Source organism: Kickxella alabastrina (genome assembly GCF_025024165.1).
Source record: "Kickxella alabastrina strain RSA 675 chromosome Unknown BX661scaffold_12, whole genome shotgun sequence".
NCBI lineage: Eukaryota > Fungi > Kickxellomycota > Kickxellomycetes > Kickxellales > Kickxellaceae > Kickxella > Kickxella alabastrina.
Window position 1 is genome coordinate 204067 of NW_026251483.1, and position 23393 is coordinate 227459.

The following is a 23393-nucleotide window of genomic DNA, read 5'->3' on the forward strand; positions in this document are numbered from 1 at the left end:
AAGGAATAAATAAGAAAGGAATAAAGTTAAGCAAAAAATGGCTGATGGAAAATCTCTTTCTTTTGTAGTAGTCAAAATTGGTTCCTTTATTATTATGCGTGAGTGCGTGGTGTTGCCTGAGTGATGATATGAATTATCCACAAAGAAAGTATTGAATGTAGCCAAAACATTAGACAAAGGGGAAATCAATGCTTGCTGGCTGGCCGTTCGTTGGACCCACCCAGAAAATGTATACAAATAAAGGCAGGTGGGGCTAAAGATGGAACGTGTCACCACGCACTACATTGCAATTTCGCGCTCCCTTCAATGGGCCCGGAATATTGGTTGTTGAGGAGCAGAGTGGAGAACAATCGGATAGGCACAAGTAGAAAGAGTAGAAAGAGAGTTATGTTTGTATTTTTACAAAACTACAACGCCATCCCTTGTTTTTAGATGATGGCCTTTTGGATAATCAAAATGTGCCTTGTCATGTCCACTGCCCGGAGCCAAAGATCCACTATTTATGGCAACACGACGCCGTGGCCAACATGGCAGAACAGAGTTGGACTGCGAACAAAGGGTGAACGAATGGATTAAGTATGTGAGCAAAATGACCCAAGGCATATTTAACCCAAGGTAATCAAATAGAAAACAAAGCACACAATCCTGTTTGAAAAAAAGAAAGAAACCAATACTTACAAACTCATGAGGGAGGCATGCAAAGATAGTAGTGCCCTTCATTTTCTTTGGCAGACTGCATATTTAACATGCATAAATGCAAGCACGAAAAAAGGTGTTGGCTTACTTGGGCTCAGCAAGGCGACGTATACGCATTTTGCGCCGCATAAAAAGGGGGAAGAGACTGCACGATGCATCTCGAACAGAATGATCCGTGTTGGCTGCATTGTTTGTGTGTGGCGGAGGTGCAAGCGGGGGCATGGCTGAAATCAAGAGGGGGCATTTTGCCTGATACAAATATATCAAGAATATAGATATATATAAATATATATATAGCAGCGCCACAAGTGGGTTTTTTTATTTGCTGTCAACAATAGAGGTGGAGTTTAGCTTGTGTATATATTTAGCATTACGCATGCTATTGTACAGCGCGTGCAGTGTCTCCAATGGTTGAGATTTTGAAACATTAGCTGATTATATGTGTTAGTACGAAAGAAAGTAAAGTACAGTATATATATATTGAGAGGCGCAATGAGACGTTGACACAAGGCCTTCTCTGTTTTCTTTGTCAAATGATGACGCAATCTAACTGCAGTACATAGCAGTGGAATGGAGTGGAGTAATGTGCTCTACAGCGTGTTTATAAAAAATATATAGCACAACACCCGTGCTGCCCCTGCCTTTTTGGCCTTGAAAAACTAACGTGTGCTATTGAGGTGGCCAACTTTTATTTACCTTGCGTGATTCTATACTAAATTAAAGATATTGCGGTACTTGCTGGGTCGTAAGCTCTGTCTATGGCCGATATGCAAAAATAAAAGTATATAATGATTTAAATAATAACAGTTTTAAAAAAACAGCGAAAGAGGGAATGTAATTAAAAAAACAAACTATTTCTGACGCTAGAGAATTTAGACGGCCAAAGAGTACGTGTTTGATTGCAAGTGTAGAAGTTCAAGTTGGAAATTATCAGTTTTTAAAAAAGAACAAAAAAGGCGAGATAATGAAAGAACAAAAAAACAAATGACAACAATCATTTTAGCTGGCATACTTGCTCGATTAATTTTTTTGCATGCAAAAAAAACCCCTTTTTTCCTTTCAAGAAATACTTCGGCACCGAAAGAAACAAATACATGGAATGTCCGCCTCTCAGCAAAAAAGGAACAATACGAACTTTGACAATAGCACGTCAACAAAGTTTTATTGATGGTGTCTAGAAGTTGTTTTTTTTTACCGCTTTTATTTTTGCCTGTGAGCCGCTGCGTGACAAGATTCCAACACAGGATTTACAAGTACAAGTTTGGAAACAATGCACCTTTTTGTAAGCGCCTCCTTAATTTGGTGTGGTGGGATCTGTATTTGGGCTTTATTTTATTTTATTTTTACACAAGCACGGTAGAGAAATTTCTTGCTTTTTTTTGCACACTTTAATTTTCATTTGTTTTTTTTAAAGGAAACTCGATCTGCACTTTGGTCCATGCCGCAAGGCCATATATATATTTTTTTTTCAAATTTGGCTTCCTTATTTGTACTTTTTCTCACATGGCTGCAAATTGATACACAATCCATTTTACACTCAATCTTTGCATTTTTTAATACAATTACAGACAAGGTTTCTTTAGATCCCTAGCAGGTGCAATATATAGTCATGGAGTTGCTGTGTTAAATATTATAAATGTCTATGTAAAGTGCAGCGCAGTGCAGGACAGAGCAAAGCATAACTGGGTGGGACAGACTAGCGCAGAGCAAAGTAGAGCAGTGTAGCACAGGTTCAGTATGCTGGCCGTACCCGTGTCTGTGGCAAAAAAAGCCTTGGCGTTGTAATCCCAATACAAAAGATCAATTAGGAGCAAGGATTCACCTACTATGTCTGATTCCGTCCGATGATGTGATGATCCGTTTTTCTTTTGTTTTTCAATGCTGCCAATTAACATCACGTTAAAAGCAAAAAAAAGTTTCCAATTGCCTTTATTTTTTGTCCATTAATTGTGGCAACAAAAAAGATTTAATACATTGATAATTAGTGAGAGGTGAATGACCTTTCCGAAAATAGATTGATTGAAAAAGCCGGAAATAATAATTTCAGAATGACAACACGGTGTGTGCGATTGGCGATGGAGAGCTATAGAACCACCAACACGGACCACCAACTTCAATTTCAATTTAGCGCGAGCAATTAGCAACTATTGTATCCTAATTAAACGGGACTGAGCAGCAATGTCAACATCTGACTGCGCTTCTGCAACTAGCAACAAAATAATGGTTTTGTTGCCATACTAAAACCTGATGTTTTGGACTTTGCCGTCTCGTCGCCTCTAAATTGCATAATGTCATATATGAATTAATTAATTTACTATTAAATAAATGCTACTATGTACGCTTAATATTGTATATTTACTTGAATTAAACTTTAAAACAGCGTAATGTACAAAAAGAAATAAATTACAGACACAAAAAGTTGTGTGGAGCCGAGCAAAAAAAACACCCTTTGCAGTTGACAAAATTCAAGTGAAACAATTAATTAATATTCTTGACAAGAAAATTACCTCCAATGTTTTGGTTGGATAATTCAATGTTTTTGGTAGTGGGGATACAACCTGAATCTGCAGACTCATTGGCCAACACATGAAAAAATAACAAAACAAAACAAAAAAATAATCAACAAATAACTTGCTTGGCACAAGTTGAAGTTATTTTTTGTTGTTGGATTTTCTCATTCCCTCATTCCCTCATTCCAACTTTTTCTCTCTCCTTGCTCACTAAAAATGCAATCCAACAGAATGCATAAAAACAAGAGCATCGCACATGGATGATGTTTAAAATTTTTGCTTACAACGGGTAAACTAATTCTCGTATTATAATCACTATTTTTAGTGTGATACTCTAACAAAAAAAGCAGCAAATAAAAGAAACTAGCTCGTGGTAAAGCCGCTTCTGCTTCTGCTGCTGGTCAAAAATTATTGGCATATTGAATGTTAGCAGACCATTTCTTAAAGTTGTAGCTTGGCTTGGCTTGGCTTGGCTTGTTTTGTTTTGTTTTGTTTTGTTTTGTTTGTACAATAGTATTTATATTTCGTTGTCCAGCTTTGCTCTATTAAAACTCGTCTTTTTTCAGAATAAAAATAACCTTTGTGCGCACTGGTGCATATTGAATGCGCATTTACAAGAGACAAAAAGAGAAAAGGAAAGAAGCAGCAACAATACCTGAAATATCATTAATGGCAGAGTTGCTGCTTTTGTACCATTCCTTACAATGGCGCAAGAATTCAAATTAAATACTCGTATGATGGTTTTTTTAATGAGGGCGCGGGAGGTTCTCAAAATCGGCTGTTGCTTTATCACCACGGATAACTTTAAATGGCTTGGGTGAATGTTATTCAAAGTGAATTGGGGCATTCATTTCGAAGTAGAATATGGCTGAGCGCCCCTCCGATGTGTATCTTTGACACATTATGAATAGAGGAATAATAACAAATGAGGCAATTGAGTCGGAATAAAAATAGTGGCTTGAGGAAACCATTTTTTTGTATATACAGAAGTGGGAAATACTAACATTTCAAGTTTCCAGACCGAAAAGTTTTGGGCAGCAGTAATCCAGATGATGCCTACAAAGCCGCAACCAAAGTTTCAGTATTTCATTCGAATTGCACCTGGGTTAACATGGCCAAACAATCTTTCATGTCTTTCCGAATGTTTATTGGCGCACGTCCACCTGATATCGTGAAAAGTAACTTGCATTGTCTCTTGTTGGGCGTTTTTTGTATATACATTCTTGGAAAAAAAAACAAAAAAACAAGGCACATGAAATTTTGCTTGTTTACACTTGCATCGAGTGAATCGCATGCATCCAAAAGCGTGCAAGAGATGTTGGTGAGAATAGAGCAAAGAGTTGTTGGCACACACAGGTATACATTACACACGACACGGGCATGATGTTATTGTTCTTGTCGATAGAAAAAGTGCGAGTCTTATGTGGAAAAAGGAAAAAAAAGAAAAAGCTGAAGAAACAAGCTGCACGGTGAAAACAACATTGGAATCCGTGTTACACATTCTGCTCAGCATGGCACTGAGAAGGTACTAGAAGTACTGGCAAAAATACCCCTTGGTTGGCTGTATGCAGTTTATATATATAAATTGTATATATAAATATTTTGCCAAGTCAGCTGCCGACGAGCAGAATAATGACAAGGCTGACAAAAACATTGGAGCTCACACATACACAGCTTGTTCTGGTTGCCAATCGATGATCACTAGAGTGACAGTGGTGATGGGACATTCCGTACAAGCCACAGCAATCCCGGGCGCAAAAAAGTCAATAAAAATATGGCTTTTATTTATTGTTTTGTTTTGGTTTGCTTTTGGCTTGGCTTGGCTTGTATCTGCGTTGGAAGCAAAACAATTGGTAAAAACAAAGAAGCCTCGAGCAAAGTACACACACCAAATATTATTTAAACATTGATTACTAAACGCCCGGTGCCAGCGCCAAGCGATATGATAAAGCGCAGTTCTATTTTTGTGCATAAAAAAGCATGTCAGAAAAGTTTAAATTTTTTTTTGGTGGGGAGAAAATTATTTATTTTTATTTTTTCCCGCTCCCCCAAATTCCTGCTCTTTTGTTCGCTGTCTGCATTTTTGACTGATGATTAAAAAAATCAAGCTCGGTAAATGACTGTAACACTTCCATTCCACCCCATTCTCTGCGGTGCTATGCTTGTACTTTACCGCGAAAACAAGACTAAAGTAATAGCAACAATACCCAATGGAAAGCCCTTGCATCCAAAGTTATGCAGACTCTTACAAGAGGACTGTACAACACCAAAAAAGTAATCTTTTTCTTAGCACTACCCAAAGTCTAGTACGTCTTGTATTCGCAGCGACAAGTGCAGTACACACGACAAAAACGAAAACATCGGCACAATATCATCAACACAAAGGGGGGAGAGAGAGCATAAGCGCCCAGCCTTTGCCTAGCAAATATTTTCCTTTTTCACAAAGAAAGCACATAACCAAGACATTCCTCGTTTTTCATTTCTCAGTTTCACTCTTTTCAACGCTTTATTTACATTTTTTCCTTTCTGCATTTTTCCATTCTTTTGACACTGGACTTTTTTCTTCTTTTTTTTGTGAGGGCTTACTTTTTTCTCTTATTTTTCCTTTACCCCGTGTGTGTAGTGTCTTGGGTTTTAGTATTTTCTAAAATACTGTCTTGGTTCCACGCGCATACACTCAAACCTTTTTTCCTCTTTTTTCTCTTGTGCACACTCCTTTTTTATTTTCCACACTGCTCGTTTCATACTTCCGTCTTTTTATTTTCTTCTTTCCTTTCTCTCCTGCTTTTTTACACACTATATTTTTTGTTTTCTGTTTTCCAATTCGCCTGCCTTTTTTTCTATTCTTGTCTTTTTTCAACAGCGCGCGGACACTCCTCTCAGGACAGAAGCCTTAATAACGTATTCTTCTTATTGACCTGAACAACAGAACGCGCACTCGATAAGATTTCGAATCCGTCCGCATTTCCCAGCACGCTCCTTCAGTTGTACTTTGCAATTCACACTTAATTCACAAACGCGGCCATGGCAAACGACAGCAGCAGCAATAGCGCCGACAGCAACAACCCTAATACACATTACAATATGCCGTCCAAAGAGCTGGACTGGTGGTCTGAAGGTACAGTACCAATATTTGAGCTAATAGCCATACTCCCGCTGTGTGTTTTTTCCTCGGCAATAATAATGTCTTTGTTGTTTTTCACTTCTGTTTCCTATTTTATTTTGAGCATTTTTCAAACATTCTTCCCTCCTTTTTTCTGAGTGCGCCTGCCTGCCCGCCTGCCTGCTTGCGCCTTCCGCTCATATGATATCATTCTTACTCTTGCAGATGAATAATAGCAATACTTTGCCACCCCCCTTTTTGCTGTTGCTGTTGCAGTTGCAAAGCCTCACTACACTGCGATATTACTTATTGGCGATGAATTGTGCCTTTAATGCACACTTTGAAGAGTTTGTCAACGTCTTTTTTTAACATCCACAAAGGCCTCCCCTCCCGCTGTGCTTTTTTGTTTCGGCAGAGTACCCCCTCAGCCTCAGCATTGACAAAGAGAAGCCAGCACAAATGAGGGCGGGTGAATCCGACCTACTACTTTCCCACAAGCGGCTAGGTCTTTGTCCCATGTCTCCGCGTGCGCATATGCACTATTTTTTTCTGCGCTTGGATTGTTGTCAATATGGTGCGAATAACGCACTCCCTTTTCCGTCTTTCTCTATCATGTCGCGGCACAGAAATAACTTGCACCATTATTTTTTTCGCTGACAGTGAGTGCCATCCAGCAGTTTTCATGAAGAGAAACAACTCGAACACAGCATCACTGCGTTTTCTTTATTTTTTTATTGCGTGTTGTTGTTTTTGTTTGTGTGCGGGGGGGGGGAAGTGAACTCATTTTCAAGAATGAGGTAATAAGGGAGATAGGGGAGGGGGGTTGGCTGATATCAGTCGCGGTAAACACCCTTCAACAACCAAAACAAAAAGAACTCACATTAATGTTTCCGCAACACTATTATTGTTGTTTCTTTCTATGGGTATCCAAATTGAGTCTTACTTTTCGACACTATTTCATCCTCAAAAAAACTTTAGAAATGCGCGTTCTGACGTGCGAGCAGTCACATCATGTCTCGCTTTGCCCTATTTCTTAGAGCGATAAATGTAAAGTGCAAAACTGCTTTTTTTTCTCGTTTTCTTACAATCCTCCCACGCACGCACTCACACGCACTCACACACAAAAAGGAGAAAATCCCAAGCAATCGCAATTCCCATTTCGGGGGTTTCCGCCTCTCTAGTAGCAGCAAGGCGGCGTGTGTGTCATGTTTTACCCAGCTCTCCGCCCTATTTTTCTTCCCACTATCTTCTCCCCCCTCACCTCCTATTTTCTTTTCTTTCTGTTCATCTCTCTTTGGTATCAATCCCACGCGAGCAAATGAAACACAGCCAACTAATCATTATTCGATGATGATGATGATGATGATGATAATGATGATGATGCGCCGGCATTCCTCACTCACCTATTACACAGCATAGATGCCATGGTGCGCTTCGGAACAAACACACAAAAGTCGAACGAGCCCGCGTGGCAGGACGTTGGTGCCAACGTGCTGCGCATGGACTCGCTGTACGATGCCTCGTTCCACAACTGGCTAAAGTGTGAGGACAACGTGACGATAATCGCATCATATCTGCAACGCATCGCCAATGAGTACCCGATGGACCGCATCATCAACGCGCTCAGGTGGCTGGTGTCGTCTTGGCGACTCGAGTCAACAGTAGTCATTGTGCGGCACATCACAGCAGACTGGGCACTTCCCAAGAACCCGCCCAAACCCACAGCATCGATGCCATTCCGCCTCGACACACACTCGGCGTCACTGCAGTCGGACCCTGCTGTGCTGAGCGGCGAGGGCCGGCGAGGAGTGCTTGTGCGCGAGCTTACAAAGGACTGGTCGAGCCAGCAGATTGCACAGCTTGTGGGCATGCTGGCGCTGACGTTCTGGAGCGAGCGCACGCACCTCGAGGCCTTCCTGCGCACGCTTGTTTCGGACTGGGACTTTTGCCGACTGTCCAGCTTCTTTTCGTACGTCAGCGGCCAGCTGGGCCTTGACTACCGCATGAAGGTATCGATGCTGCAGCAGGCCGCCCGGCGCAACGCATCGCGGCTCTCGGTCAAGCGCGCCCGCAACGGGGGGCCCAACACGAAAAAGTCAGCCGATGGAAGCAACGAGGATGATAGCAGCAACAAGCGGATGCGCCAGGACACGCTGGTGCACGATGCCGAGGACACTGAGTCTAGCCCCGTGGCGTCTGCAATGAGCTCGTCGTTGACTGAAGTGTCCAGCGAGCGCGAAATCCGCCCTGATTCAGCAGCAGTCACCCCTGCTGCTTCTACCGCTGCCGCCGCCGCCGCCTCCTCCATCATTGAGAACAACAGCAGTAGCGGCGGCGTTCAGCAGCCTGTGCTATTGGCATCCACCCATATCTCCGCCGCCGCGACAACCTCTGCAGTCACACCCAATGGCACTGCCACCGCCTCGGCTGCCGTCAATGCTGCTGCCTCGACCTCCTTCAGGTCAATTGTTCCCTCACCCCGCGCCGCCGCCTTTTTGGCTGCTCGCAGCTCCCGAATTAGACCAATCATGGAGTCTATGCGGCCTGCACGGCCGTCGTTGCTGCAGTTTGACATCCAGACAGCCTCAGCAATACACCGGTCTGCTGCCGCTGTTGTCGGCGCGGCGACGACCCCCTCTTCTCCAGCTGACTCAACAATGTCCGACTCGCCTTCTTCCAACACTTCGGCCTTGCTCAACCGCATTTCATCGCAGCCGTCGTCGTCTTCGATGGAGGTCGACTCAGAGGAGATCCAACCGTCATCTTCATCGACTGACCTGGCATCTATGCCGTACGCTCAGCAACAACAGCAGCAGCACCAACATCAGCAGCAGCAGCAGCAGCGCCGCCGGCTGAGAAACAATACCAGCGGTGCCACAGTGGCGCCATCGAGCGCATCATCACCGCTGGTTGCTAGCAGCAGTACCGAGCACACAGCAGAGGCATTGTCCGCTGCGGGAGCGTCGTCGTCCTCCTCCAATATGGTTTCGCGGCGGCCACTCACGCCCCAGATTTCGTCGAGCGTGTTCATCGTGGGGTCGGACAGCCACCCGTCCTCGCCCAACTTGCGGCAGCAGCATCGCCACAACCACAGCTATCAGTACCATGACTGCCCCCAGCCGCTGACGCCGGCTCACACGTCCTCAGGGCTTTCGATTATCGGCAGCTCTGGCGACAGCGTGTCGTCTGGGTCGTCGACCACAGGCAGCGTGCCCAACCGGCCGGCCATGCGCATCCACGCAGCCAGCCTTAGCTCTGCCAACGAGTCGCCGTCACTTCTCAGCAGCAGTGGTGGCACTGACAGCACTGGCCAGGCGCCTCAGCAGCAACAGGCTCAGCAAAGCCAGCAGCAGGAGTTCAGGGCGCGTACTGCCAGCGAGAGCGAGCTGGGTCAGTTTGATGGGCCTGCATCGACACACTTGGCCTTGCCCTTGCCTTCGGATTCGCCTGCCAATGCCTCGAGCCTGTGTGGCCGCACGACATCTACCCATTATGATGTCCTAGGCATTGTCATGGCCGCCGAACCCGAGCATCAGCTTGCAAACTCATCGGCGTGAAGAAAAAAAGTTATAAACTCGCATTTTGGAACGATTTTTAATCTTTTTTGTTACGATAGCATTAAAATCATATCATTAACACCACTATTTCAAGCAGACGTGCTCTTTTTAACTGTTTTTTATTGTTAGTTCCATTCGTAACTGCTTTTTATCGTCATTTATATCAAAAGGCAGTTACATCTTTTTTTGTTTTTGTCAGCGCTCACAAATTTGTTTGTTTGTTTGTTAGGTATTGCTCAAATTGTAAGCGTCGTGTGGAAATATTTTTGCCTGCCTTTCGTTATTATTATTCCCACCCGTCCCCTGATCCTCACATCTTTTCACGTTTGTCACAGCTATCCGATGTTCAGGCACGAGGTCAGCTTTTTTTACTCTTATTTTTGTCATTGCGTAATTGCGCTATTATTTGCAAAACCAAGGAAAATTTGTGGAAAAGTGACACAAAAAATATAGCAGTCCACACAAAACGCATTATCTACCCTTCTTTCTTTTTTCCTCAGCTCATTTTATTTATTTATTCTTCTCTAAACTGTTTTACAAGACTGCATCACCATCTACCTCTACCACTAACTTTTATCAGACGTTTATTAGCACGCAATTCAACCATGTGCGCATCCACCCAGTCCAAAGACTACATAGTCGCACCCAAGAGAGATGCCAGCCAAGCGCAAATAGACGCACTGGGAGAAATGCTGAGGGAAAGGGTCAAGGGCGTCAATGGCACTGTTGTATGGTTAGATGGGGTCAAGTTTTTTTCCGTCAAGATCCCTGCTGCCAAAAGTGCCAAGGAACATGATGCGTTCCACGCAGCCACTGTTAATTTTGCCGCCAGCGTTGAGAATGATCATCAGGATATCGTCAACTATGCCGAGGAGCAGGGTATGGTAACCACCCAGAGTACTGAAGATAATTAGCCTGAAAGCTGGGTGCTATTTAAGTATAATTTGCTTTTACTATTTGCTTTTAATGTCTTTTTTCATTAGTGATTTGAAAAAAATAGTTTTAGTACAGTGGATAAGAAGCTTTAAGCTTTTTTTTTTGACAAGCAGTTCTTGGTCAAATGCATTATTCTGCAATTAATTTTAATTACACATGAAATGGGCATAGTCAAATATCCAACACAGTCATTGTTTGTCTCTTCAGGGCTATATATTGCCCTAGTCGATTTTCGGATGAGCAATATTGGTTGAAATATCTTTAGTCTTGGAGATTTTGGTTTATAAAATACTATTTTTTATAAACCTATCGGCGATGTAATTGTCGTCAACCTAAATCAAGTCACTCGCAGACATTTACTTAATTTCTTTTACCATTGTCTATTTTTTTCCTGCCCAATCCTCGCCATGTTGGCGGTAATAGTGGTGTGGATATCGGATATTTTTTAATTCCCATCGTGCTCCTCCTTTTCCTTCTTCTTCACCACCCTTACCCTTTTTTTACTTTGTACTTATTCTAGAATCGAGGACAAGAGAGCATTTCAAAGGAGAAAAAAAAACATCACGGGCGAATTAATTCGCAATAACAATGTGACCAGCAAGTAGACATGTGAGTGCATGCAGACATGTATCCGTTCATGTATTATTTCGCTTTTTATTCTGTATATCCAAGAAAAGAAAAGAGAAATTGAGCAAAACAGAAAAAAAATGGAATTATAAAATGCCACCTAAACGCTTGCTTTTGTTTTATTTTTCTTTCCACTCGTTCATCCGCACACATTTTCAATTACACCAACCCTTTTTTCTTCTTTTTTTATAGACTGTACATTTTATACACAACATAACAAACATGGCTATTTTCCGTCGTCTAACCACTCGCATCAAGCGCGTATTATCCAAATTCAAGAAGCACGACAGCACTTCCTCTCCTGATGAAAGCGCCCCCGTCAAATTCCAAGAGTACGCCATCAGGCTCAAGGACGACGTGTCTGCGGAGCAGAAGCAGGCGTTGGAGCAGGCATTGGACGAGAGGATCAAGGCCGCCGATGGTGTGTTCAAGTGGTCAGAGTTAATTGGTGCCTTCTTGATCAATATCCCTATCACCAGGCCCAGCGGCGAGGCAAACGAGACGGCCAAGCTGGTTGGCGACCTGGAAACCGAATTTAAGGACGCCATAGAATATATTGAGGAGCTAGGCAGAGTGAGAACCCAGGCGCCCACCACCAGCTAATTATCCCAGAACAGTTTCCTTTCTAAAATTTTTTTAACTGTACCACAACATAATAATTCAAATACCCAATTGTTTCCTTTTGTCTACTCAATAGAATATATTCATTCATTCATATTTATTGTTAGTTTTTGCGCAGTTGTTCCAGATGCAAGTCCCACTTTGCATCCTTGACAAGGTAGTCGTACCAGTGCGTGACAATAGGGATGGTGGCAGCATGCCATAAGGAATGAGCATCGAGTGTGTCGAAGAACGGCGGGAAATCAAATGCCTCCAGACTAAATGCCAAATCCATAGCCAGCATCAGCACAGCGGGTTTCCACCAGAACGGCTGGCCATTGCGGTGTGCCTGCACGGCAACAACAAACCAAGCGACGTTGCTCAGTAATCCCACAGCCGCATTAGCTGCCATATTGTAGCCATAGTCGAAGCGGACCAAGGACAAATACGCGACGTGCAAAACATAAGGAATAGCACACGCCAGGGCAACCTTCCTGGTCTGCTCCCAAGTGTCCAGCCGCAGCATACGCACAATGGCCAGGAAAAGCATATACAGGACATTGAACCCAGCGGAGAAATAGTCCAGCTTCTCAGTCAGCGGGAAGTCTCTCACGTGGAAAACCGCCGAACAGAACCAGGTCCAGGTACCCAAAACAATAAACACGCTCAACCACCGCCGCATAGGATGCGACCTCGGTAACGCCCTGACCATTGACCAGTTCTTCAGGTGCATTAATCCATTCAGCACGCTAAACAGCACACTGGCCGGCTCCTGAACACCCAGGATGCGCACGAAGGGCCATTTCCCATGGTACTGGTGTACTTTGCGGCCGGCCTGCTGCGCCGCCCGGGCTATTTGCCGCTGACATTTGTAGTCGCAGTTGCTCTCGCAAGTCCATTGGAGTAGACGCAGATGGAAAGGCAAGGTGTTTTGGGCGCAGTCTACTTTGATGCACTTTTTCACGCATGTGCTGAAGATCGGCTGACGGTCGCCTGAGGATGCCAGGACGCCAAGGGCTGCTAACGATAGCAGTATAGTGGTGAGCAGTAAAATGAAGGCTAGAGGTCGGTTGGTGTTTCTCCGAAGCGATAAGCGTGTTTGTGTGCTGCTGCCATGCATGTTTGGTTATGACAGCAAAAAAGGATAAAAAACGTAAAATTGAATTGAATTAAATTAAAATGAAATGAAGCGGTCGCGCGAATGGGTTTAGTCGTAAATTCCGCCTTGGTTTAGTTTTTTTGGAGGTGTCGAGGGAAAAAAAAGAAAGAAAAAAACCAAGAAAAAACAAGAGCACATTTTTATTTTCTATCTCCGCATTTTTATTTTGTCTGTTGAGCCAAATTATTGACAAAGGAATAGCAGAGAAAGTGGAGTTGAAAAACATGTCTTTGATATGCATGGTTCATTCTGTTTTGATTTTTTTGTTCAAAAATTTGCTCGGCATACAATTTTTTTAAAGCGCAACTACATTTATAAGATGTCATGGTTCGATTTTGAATCATGGCACAAAAGCTGAACCTGGGTCCTTTGGGTCCAATAAAGTCACATGGGTCAATCCCAATACAATTTTTTGCAAACTCTTGCGCTTAAATTTTAAAAAAAATTTTATGATGATCGTGCTTGTTTTCAGTCCCACAGCATCTCTTTCCTCACTCTTCGCTTTTTTTCTTTCTCAACACCTACAACATATTTATAAACTATGAGCAAACTGCAAGTTCAGCCAGTAGCACGCAAAGTCACAGCTATCAGCTGGCTCCCGCCACGCGCAGGCACAGCATACACAGACACGGATCTCTACTTTGTGACAGGGTCAGGCGCCAAACACAAAGAGCTGGTTCTTTGGACAACACCCAACCCAGATTTTGCACAAAGCGAGCCAGACTCCACCAACGACCTAGCCACGGTTGTCTCCAAGGTGTCTCACAGCGGTGACGTTCAAGGCATTATCGCGCTCTCGCCTGGTCTCCTGGCCACAGCGTCATCCACTGGTATAATTTCTGTCTACAACATGGACACGGAGAGCGGCTCAATGGAGTTTAGCGAATCGGTAACAGCGCATAAATTCAGTAACGGCGAAGTTGCCGGTGCCACTTCCCTGGCTGTGCAGCCTACAGGTGCACTGGATGTGGAGGTTGCCAGCTGCGGAGAGGACGGGCGCATCGCCTTCACCGCTTTGTCTCAGCTCAAGGAGTCGCAAGGGTATGACGTGGACAGCACTGTGATCACGGATCTCTGTTGGACAACTCCCACACAGCTGGCCATAACGACCCGCGGCGGACAGATTAAGATTTTTGACCGGCGCATGCCCTCAGAGATTCTTGCGGCGTTTGCCAACTCCCAGAGCTCCCAGGCCCTAGAATCCATTGCCGTGCATCCATCACAGCCCTTCCGATTGGCCACTGGCACTGCTGGTGGGTCGGTGTTGGTGTGGGATATCAGGGATATGAGACAGCCGGTTATTGAGGAGTTGGCTGTGCATGAGGCGAATGTCTGGCAGGTGAGGTTTGATCCGGCTGACTCTACCAGGGTGATTTCCTGCTCGGAAGACGCCTCGATTGCTGTTACCCAGTGGGCCACCGAGGGAAAAGGAGCCGTGGCTTTGGGTGTGGCTCCGCCTGAGAGGGGCGTCAGGCGACTGTCCAGCATGTTTAATGCCCTGTCTATCAACTGCTTTGATATTTGTCCGTCTACGCGCACACACCTGCTTGTTGCTGGGTCTGATAGTGGCAATTTGCTGATGGAGAAGACGGTCAACCCTGACTTTAAATTGTTTTGAAGCTTTTTTATGTCAATATTAATAATCCAAAATCAAATATGTGGATGTATTTTATTTACACATTGCTGGGCTGTATATCAACCTTTTTAATTAAAAGCGTTCATGGTTGCATTGCTTTTCTTTTTTATTTAGCTACGGTCCGGACCGACCTTCGTCCAGGTGGTAGACAGCTTTGCCCATATTTTCGTTATCCTCATAGGAGGGTTAATCAAGCAACTTGAAAATTTTTTATTCCCTTTTCACTTAATTTGCATCACAATATTATTCAACTTTATTTCAAGACACTTACGGTTTATACTCATTTTAATATCAAAATGAGCCAATACCGGGCAGACAAGCATAAGGAGAAAGATATTAAATACCACGACAAACATATCCGCGAAAAGTTCGTTAGCGACATCCACACATACGTCAAGCTAGGAGAGTATGGCAAAGCCAGCGAATTGCTCCTCATAGCCGTGGAGAACGGATCCGTGCCGCCCGAGCATATATGGCAACCACTATTGGCCACTGTCAAACATCAAAACGGACTGAATTCCCTGGGCGCATTCATTGACGCAATGGCCTATGCGACCAGAAAATTCCCACCCTACCTAGCCTCCATGGAACGCATATTTCACGACATCGATCAGGGAGATCTTACGCAGGCTTCTGCCACATCTTTGATATTTACCGAGAATCTGGGCAATAAATTGGCATCGGCGCACGGGTACCGCGGCGTACTGATTGCGTGTATGCGGGAGTTGGATATTAGACGGAGATACACGGAGAACGGGTACTTGGTTGAATCGGACCTCCATGTGTTCAAGCACTGCGATCCTTCTTCGGTGGAGTTTATGTTGACAAAGGATGATCGCGATTTGGTGTCCAAGTTTTCACTTGAGGATGCCGAATATCATTTGAAACGTGCCTTGGACCTCGATCCCGGAGCTGACATGTTCAAGCCTTATTACATACAAGTGCTCATTGCCCTTGATTATATCAAACAGGCGAGGGATAAACTCAAGTCATACTACAAAAACAGCCCCGACATTCACATTCTACGGTAAGTATCTTCAAAACCTAATCAAACATCTGCAAGACTTATTTTTTGCTTAGTTGAAAAGTAATTTATACAAAGTTACTAATTTTTTGTTCTCTGTATGTTTTTTTGCTGCCGCTTAAACAGAATTATGATTGCCATCGACAAGCGCGATCTTCTCGACCAAACGGATCATCTATTGGAATACCTCGAAAGGGATCCCTTCGCGTCAGATGAAAAATTCTTCACGCCATTTATGTCTAAACATCTCTTGCTCTCGGACCATACAAACACTCCGGTTGATTTGGTCGAAAGGTTGTTCCATATAGTCATAAATCGCATTGAGCTTGGCGAATACACGGAGGCAAGCCCCTGGCAGTTTTTTGAAATAATCCTGCGCATTTTGAAGCAAGCGGACCATTGGAATGTAGTGGATGCCGCGATGGAGCTGCGCAATGATTGGTGGCCCGGTATTTATTTCGACGGCAGCTGCCCTTTGTATAAGGAGTTGAATAAGGGTACTGTGAAAGTTAGAACTCGGTGCTGCAGACTTTTATCGGGTGCTGAACATGATTCGAGCGAGAGCTTGGGGGAAGAAATGGATGTGGTCAGCGGGGACGAGGATGCTGAGAGCGAGGATGCTATGAGAGAGGATTCTGAGAGCAAGGACGTTAAGATCCAGGACGCTAAGAGCGAGGGCGCTAAGAGCGAGGACGCTAAGAGCGAGGATGCTAAGAAAGAGGATTCTGAGAGTGAGGAAGATGGCAACGACAATGAGAAAGAAGACGAGGACGAGGACGAACCTATCATCTAGAGCGAATCGTTGCAAACAAATGCCTTTTTTTTGCTCGCGCTAAATTTATATATTTTTATTTCATTCATTAAAACTTTACTCTTTGGCCCGCTTCAGCTGAGCCTTCCAGCGCTCAAGATCGGCCTGGACGTCCTTTTGTCCAGCACCAGTCGCACGAGAGATGCTTCCACCCATTGGCCGAGCAGCAGGCGGCTGTTGTGGTGAAAGTTTGCCAGTTGAGCTGGTGGCAGTTGAAGAAGAGGTAGCGGCGCCACCCTTGCGGCCCAGCAGGTTCTGGAAAAAGCTCGTCAAATCCTCATTCGTAGAACCGCCTTCCCCCTGAGCAGCACCGGAACCGCCCGCAGTTAGAGTCAGCTTGCGACGCAACGCGGGAGGAGGTCCCTCCGCTCCACTCGCCTGCATAGTGGCTCCCCGGACCAAGCGCCCGCCGGAGCTGCGGCCCAAAGAGCCATAACCAGCCTCCGAGCTCTCGATACTAGGCACTGGGCGCGCAGTGGGCTGGCGCGCAAAGGATGATGGCGAGATACTGCTTGTGTCAAAGTCATCAATTCCGTCGTCCGACATACTGTCATTGGCCGTCGACAGCGACTCCGCTGCATGCCCGGTGCGCAACAGACTTGAGATGAGCTTGTTTGACGATCCTTGTGTGCGCGACCGGCCGTCAATATCCATGGCATTAGCCTGCTCCTCGGCGTCCTCCCCCTCCATGGCCATCTGATCTTGCTGCTCGTGGTACAGGCGTTCAAAGAATGTCTGGTCGTCCTCGACCATCACTTGGTTGGCCATCCCGGCTGCCGCCGCGGCAACCGCTGCCACCGTGCTGCTGCCATCGGCATCCGCACCCGCGCGCTGTTTGGGCGCAGCCACAGTCTGGCCGAATGCCTGCAGCAGGCTGTCGGGGCAGCCCGGCTGCATTGCGCTGTTGTCCGAAACTGACGCTGATTCGCGGATGGCACGCATAACCACCTCATCATACCGCACCTCGTCGGCCGCCCAGCTGCCCTGGACAGCGTGGACGTCGAAGGGTTCGCGCAAATATCCAATCTTGGCAACCGAATCCCAGCCAGCAGGAACAAACACCACGTCGCGGTCGACGACATTTGCCCGCACGCGGAAGGGGTAGCTGAGCTGCGATTTCTGTGGCTGCTGCTGCTGCTGTGGGGATTGTTGCTGCGGATTCGGTGTGTGCGGGACATCAACATCCATAAAGTCAGCGTCTATGTCCTGCTGCGACTTGGGCACTGCGCCCTCGGTTCCAGGCAACCTGGCTGCTTCTGTGTGTGGCGTAGTGAGAAGCCTGTGGACCAAATAGTGGTAAAGCGTGGAGAAAGTCGCCGGATTATGCGTCGACGTGTAGATCAGAGCGGCGCCAAAGCGCAGGCAGACGGCGCGCAGCACCTGTTGAATATAGTCAAAGTCCTCCTCCTTAAACCCGCGCTCGCGCTCCATCACATCCATGGCGTCCGACTTGGTGCACACTATAATGAGGGGAATGCCTAAGTTGGCCTCCAAAACGCCTTTGCCCAATGGGAGCAAGACGTCCACCGTCGACGCCGCCACATTGCCAGGACCGGCGGACTTGGCCGAAGCGTGCTCTGCCGAGACATCGGACGGCTCCGTGTACTCCTGCAGGAAGCGTTCCAGTCTCTCGCGACACTCGTCCACAGCGGCCCTGCCCTGCGTCCACCCGCTGGTCTTGCCAGTGGCCTCACGGCCGCCGGTATCGTCGCAGACCATCTCAACAGCGCGCACCAAAACGTTGATCCAGCGCAGCAGCGCCTTGACAAACCGCCAGGGCTTCGACCAGTCCAGGACCACGATGGCTGCCGAGGTCGAAAACGACCTGGCATCTAAAACAAACCGCAATAGCTCGCGATCCGTCGTCCTGTCAGATGCCAGCTGGTAGACGCCAAGGCGAGCAACAGTCTCCTCATTATCCTCGTCGCGAACATCCATGTAGGAGTAGGAGAGCGCCAGATCGTGCTTGCTCAGTGTCACAACGGAATCAATCTCCGAAAAGCCCTGGTCGCCCAGCCCGCTGTTCAATGTGCCCGTGTTGGCTGTTTCCAGCCCGTTTCCAAACTGCGGACGCAGGGAGGCCTGAAAGAGCTGCGTCACCACTCCAGTTTTGCCGCTGTTAGAGTCGCCCAGAACGAGCACCTTCCTTGTCGCTGCTGTCTTGGACGACCCAACTTCTTTCAGCACAGTCTCCCACAGATTCGTCTGCTCCTCAGCGTCACCTTTGCCCGAAGTCTCTAGATGTGAGTCCATTTTGTGGGAGTGGGTAATTTAATCTGTGCAGCCTTGGATTGTTTTCGGCAGAAATAAAAAAGAAAAAGAAACTGGGGATTACAAGAAATAAATGCGCTATGTTGAACAAAAAATAATATTATAGTAATAGTAGAAAGGCGTTTAGTATGAAGTTGAACTGCTCGAAGCTAACGATTCTCCTGGAAGATTTGAATACAGAAAATGCATGCAAGTTGAAAAGTGAATGGAGTGCCAATTTGTTAGTTTCAGAGCGCAAAACTCCATTCATATTTGTTTGGTCAAACGCTTGTATATTTTAGTTGGCTGTCGATTTTTCATATTCTTTTTTTTTTTTTTTGGGGGGGGGGAGATTTTTGGAGGGATTTTTTGGAGGGATTTTTTGGCAATTTTTATTTTCGAGTTCAATGGCTGGAAAATTTACGATTTTCACTTTAAAAATATGACATTCACTGAGACATATTTTCACTTTTCACTCTTTTTCGCGCATCCCCATTAATACAATTCGTTCTGCACATTTTACCTCAGCTTAAACCTTCTCTACTTTAATACAAAAAGAAGCGTGCAAACGCGCGATTTGACCTGATTGATTAGTTCAGATATAAAGAGAAAGGATGTCAAGCGATGTTGTATGTTTTTTTGGCAACCGAATGTTTGAGCTTTGTCAAAGCTGTCGGATCGAAGACATGAATAAGATGAAGAAAATATTGTGTTTGTTTGGAAATTGCAATTCTGCAGCTATTGTTCGCCTGGTTGCTTGTTTGCGTTTGTTGTTGCTACTGCTGCTACTGTTTATTTTCTTTCACTTTTCCCAGGAGAAGCCGAGATTTGGTTGGTATTAGAAATAATCTGAAAGTTAACATAATCGAAATGGAAGAATCACGCACTGGGTTAAGTGTCGTGTCATTTATCTTTTCAGGATATATCAATACAACATAATCGGTAGTCATTTCAAGCTGCACTTCTAGTGTGTTACGAGTTAGTTTAGAAAATGCAACTGTAAAAGAAGTGCACTCAAGATCAGTTAGCAGCACTAGCTTAACTATTTGAACAATATACTTTTTAAAGTTTAAAAAATTCAAATGCAAAGCACTCGATTAGTGTTGGAAATAGTTGGCTCACAATTTTATCATTGGAATTTTGTTTTGCAGCTCGCTCAAAAAACACAGAATTCAGAGCCAGCGCTCAAGGACAAGACTAAGGCTGCTGTCAAATCAAAAATCAAGTTCAGGTGTTAGGACCGCGACATTGCATCAGTGTGCAATTTCATTCCGATATTCCTATATCGTCACTGATTTTTAGAGCGCCACTCAGCTTTCAAACGCCGGGGTAGACCGCCAGTTGCTCTGAATACCGCGGCCAAGACCAAGGCCGCGCCTAAGCGCAGCAAAACTGGGTGATTTTTATTATTTTCCTCACATCAAGGCAGCTATTAACTACCTGACAGCTCAACCCCCACTGGGTAAAACAAGTGACAGCAGATGGGGGAACTAGGGCCTTTGTCCAAAAATCCCCAATAATAATTTATTATTATTTTCTCGGAGGAAAATAAATAAGGAATTTAATCCAGTTCACGCTCAGCCCACACACATGTGCGTGTTTGTGTTTGTACTTGTTTGGTCCAATCAGCGTTGTTGCCAGGAACATGCTCTGAAGAGCAATAATTGCCAGGGTTAGGTCTCCACTTGATCGCCCAAAAAATTGGTAATTTTCCGACAAGCTTTTGCAGTGTCATGATAAATTCAGCCTTCCTTTTTCCATCGCTCCTTTTTCAACTCAACCTCTCTTCATTTATTTACATTTCTTAGCACCAAATAAACCAAAGCAGCATAGACTAACTATGAGCCCAACCAATCTTATCGAGCAGGCCAAGCGCAGCGCAGCCTTTGCCGCCGTCGACAAACACGTCAACTCAACCGTGCGCGTGCTGGGCATTGGCAGCGGATCCACCGTCGTCTATGCTGTAGAGCGTCTGGTCGAGTTGAAGAAACAGGGCAAACTGCACCCCGAGCTTTTGTGTGTTTCGACCAGCTTTCAGTCCAAGCAGCTTATTGTTGACGCTGGTCTGAGAGCCTCTGATCTCGACGAGTAAGTTTTGGTTTTTTTGGTGTCGGCTTTTGCGAGGTCAACCTTTTGAGAACGAGAAAATGTTTTACATATCGTGCTAACAGATAATGCTATTCTTGAACGGAATCTGTAGCCTGCCAGAACTTGATTCTACGACGGAGGTCTTTGCCTCAATTGATGTGACCATCGACGGTGCCGATGAGGTAAATATCCCTTTATTGTGAACTTTGATGGTGTGGAAATATTGAAAAGCTGATCGGGTTTGGGGGGAGGAGTGTTTGTATGGGCCCGTGCGCTTTTTAGAAATTATAATTTCCCCGATAAAGATAAACATTGATGACTAATTTGCTCGCAGTATTTTTTATCTCGATTGGATTTAGGTTGACTCGGAGCTGAATGCGATTAAGGGCGGCGGTGCTGCACACTTGCGCGAAAAGCTTGTGGCCAATGCCTCGCGCAAGCTTGTTTTGATTGCGGACTCTCGTAAAAACTCCAAGACGCTAGGCGAAAAATGGGAAAAGGGAATCCCCGTCGAAGTGTCGCCACTCGCCTGGCGCACAATCAAACGCCAGCTCGAACGCCTGACGCCTAGCTCATGCTCCCTTGCGGCTAAGGATGCAAAGGCCTTTTCGTTTGATCATCCAGTGGCTGAGCTGCGCCAGGCTGTGAGGAAGGCGGGACCAGTGGTTACGGATAACGGAAACTTTATCTTGGATGTCTCTGTCGGTCTTATCTATGAGCCACGGGCGGTTGAGCAGTTGATCAAGATGACACCGGGTGTTATTGAGGTCGGCATTTTCAGCAACATGGCAGCAGAGGCGTGGTTCGGCAACGAGGATGGGTCCATTGTCTGCCGTGTTCCCGAGTCTGAGCAATGAAAAAATTTATACATTTATACATTTATATTCTATTGAAAATGTTTGATTGTGAAAAATAAAAAATTACATTTATCGATTGAATATATGGTTGTATAGCTGAATAATGTTTTTGTATACTTAGCAACAGCTGTTCGCCGTTAATTTAAAAGGCAAAATATCAAAGCCATGGGTTTAAATCATTCAACCCATATCCAATATTTTGATCAATGTAGAATCGCCACTACGACTGCCCATGGCTGTGGGATGGCTCTTTTTTTGCATCAACCCAACCCAACCCAACAACATATCTCATCTTTCATCTCTTGTTTCTCACTTCGCTCATTTATTTATTCCATCTAGTTGCTCAGGCCCAAATATCATATACACAATGTTCATTCGTCCCAAAAAGCCAGAAGCAGAGCCACTTAACCGGCAAACTCTCAGAGACCTGGGCTACGCCTTTGACGAAGCCGACGGCCTGATGAAAAGCACAGTCACAGGCGACCGCTACGATTACGAGCATTTTCCAGGGGACAAAAAGAAGAACCAAGAGTACTACCAAGCGTTGATCAACCCTGCATCCCGCCAAGTGAGCGAAATCCTGCGCACCACCTATGAAATGCACCCCATCGCTGTCCCCGACGCCAGACAGCCGCACTGCAACATATACGCAACCCCGAAGGCACTGTCCAAAGACAAGCTTGTGGTTATAGTAAATGGTCATGGCAACTTTGCCGGCGTATGGGCGTGGAATGTGCTGACAAAGGACGGGCTAAAAGCTGGCAGTGTCATTGAGTACGTGCGCAATTGCGTGCTCCGCGGGTATGGCGTCCTGGTGCTCAATCCCAACGAGAATATTTGCGCGCCCGATGGTGTCTCGGAGACCTTCAACAGCTATGTGGGTCAAATAACGAATATCACGGGCAGTGAGACGTCCAGCGAGCATGTCGGGTACGTTTGGAGCCGAATTATACGCCCAGCAGCCAAACATGTCGTCTTTGTAGCCTACAACACGGCCGGAATAGCCATGATTGATCTTCTCAAGTATGACTACGGGCGTTTTACCGGAAAGACTGCCGGAATAGCCTTTATTGACTCGGCGCACTCCACCTTCCAGCTATCCTCGGGCCCCCTTGCTTGGCTTCCAAGGTGCTCTAAGCAGTGGGTGACGGCTTCCGAACCGCAGGACTGTGCGGTTTCGAATGAGCTCGTCGGGTGCCCGTCAGTGTCTGCTGGGAACCAGTCCGATTGCCGCGAGCTTACGCCCTGGATGTGCATGAATACAGTGCTTGATTTCATCGACCAGTGTTTTGAGCGCGGCCCGGTCGTCGATGTGGAGGAGTTTGGCCCGGAGGATATTTTGGATTTGGCCGAAGGGTCCGATAGCGAAAACGAGGCGCTGGATATGAGCAACCTGGAAAGCGTCCGTGTTCTAAACGCGGGAGAGGCTGCGGCAGCGGTGCAAGATGGATACTGTGGCTGGGACTAAAAAAATACGCACAACCCCTCTCTTTTTTTTGTATTCCAAATATCAACACAATCTTAATTATTTACTCATCG

At 45.6% G+C, this 23393-nt stretch overlaps 9 protein-coding genes across 9 annotated transcripts; 5 read left to right on the forward strand and 4 right to left on the reverse strand.

Moving 5' to 3' along the window:
* Window positions 1-2216: 2216 nt before the first annotated feature.
* On the reverse strand, window positions 2217-2702 carry BX661DRAFT_24933 (uncharacterized protein). Its single transcript, XM_051538997.1, has one exon. It carries the CDS (start codon window positions 2589-2591, stop codon window positions 2337-2339), a length of 255 nt encoding a protein of 84 aa, XP_051391420.1. The 5' UTR covers window positions 2592-2702; the 3' UTR covers window positions 2217-2336.
* Window positions 2703-6230: 3528 nt separating this feature from the next.
* BX661DRAFT_198558 (uncharacterized protein) lies at window positions 6231-9866 on the forward strand (the record flags this gene model as incomplete). The annotated part of the gene is made up of 2 exons (XM_051538240.1): window positions 6231-6324; window positions 7729-9866. 2 exons carry the CDS (start codon window positions 6231-6233, stop codon window positions 9864-9866), a joined length of 2232 nt encoding a protein of 743 aa, XP_051391421.1.
* A 1138-nt stretch (window positions 9867-11004) lies between these two features.
* BX661DRAFT_182935 (uncharacterized protein) lies at window positions 11005-12117 on the reverse strand. Its single transcript, XM_051536099.1, has 2 exons — window positions 11622-12117; window positions 11005-11411 (listed from the first exon to the last, which is right to left on the reverse strand). The coding sequence occupies exons 1-2, from the start codon at window positions 11975-11977 to the stop codon at window positions 11375-11377; spliced, it is 393 nt and encodes a 130-aa protein (XP_051391422.1). The 5' UTR covers window positions 11978-12117; the 3' UTR covers window positions 11005-11374.
* On the reverse strand, window positions 12118-13380 carry BX661DRAFT_182938 (Per1-like-domain-containing protein). The gene has a single exon (XM_051536100.1). It carries the CDS (start codon window positions 13147-13149, stop codon window positions 12154-12156), a length of 996 nt encoding a protein of 331 aa, XP_051391423.1. The 5' UTR covers window positions 13150-13380; the 3' UTR covers window positions 12118-12153.
* Window positions 13381-13670: 290 nt separating this feature from the next.
* BX661DRAFT_182940 (WD40-repeat-containing domain protein) lies at window positions 13671-14853 on the forward strand. The gene has a single exon (XM_051536101.1). It carries the CDS (start codon window positions 13730-13732, stop codon window positions 14804-14806), a length of 1077 nt encoding a protein of 358 aa, XP_051391424.1. The 5' UTR covers window positions 13671-13729; the 3' UTR covers window positions 14807-14853.
* Window positions 14854-15069: 216 nt separating this feature from the next.
* On the forward strand, window positions 15070-16687 carry BX661DRAFT_205566 (uncharacterized protein). The gene is made up of 2 exons (XM_051538597.1): window positions 15070-15851; window positions 15975-16687. The coding sequence occupies exons 1-2, from the start codon at window positions 15121-15123 to the stop codon at window positions 16639-16641; spliced, it is 1398 nt and encodes a 465-aa protein (XP_051391425.1). The 5' UTR covers window positions 15070-15120; the 3' UTR covers window positions 16642-16687.
* On the reverse strand, window positions 16688-19151 carry BX661DRAFT_182943 (dynein light intermediate chain-domain-containing protein). Its single transcript, XM_051536102.1, has one exon. It carries the CDS (start codon window positions 18910-18912, stop codon window positions 16717-16719), a length of 2196 nt encoding a protein of 731 aa, XP_051391426.1. The 5' UTR covers window positions 18913-19151; the 3' UTR covers window positions 16688-16716.
* Window positions 19152-20667: 1516 nt separating this feature from the next.
* BX661DRAFT_182944 (ribose 5-phosphate isomerase A-domain-containing protein) lies at window positions 20668-21935 on the forward strand. The gene is made up of 3 exons (XM_051536103.1): window positions 20668-20997; window positions 21110-21179; window positions 21357-21935. Exons 1-3 carry the CDS (start codon window positions 20750-20752, stop codon window positions 21852-21854), a joined length of 816 nt encoding a protein of 271 aa, XP_051391427.1. The 5' UTR covers window positions 20668-20749; the 3' UTR covers window positions 21855-21935.
* Window positions 21936-22127: 192 nt separating this feature from the next.
* Window positions 22128-23393, forward strand: BX661DRAFT_182946 (Arb2 domain-containing protein). The gene has a single exon (XM_051536104.1). It carries the CDS (start codon window positions 22222-22224, stop codon window positions 23320-23322), a length of 1101 nt encoding a protein of 366 aa, XP_051391428.1. The 5' UTR covers window positions 22128-22221; the 3' UTR covers window positions 23323-23393.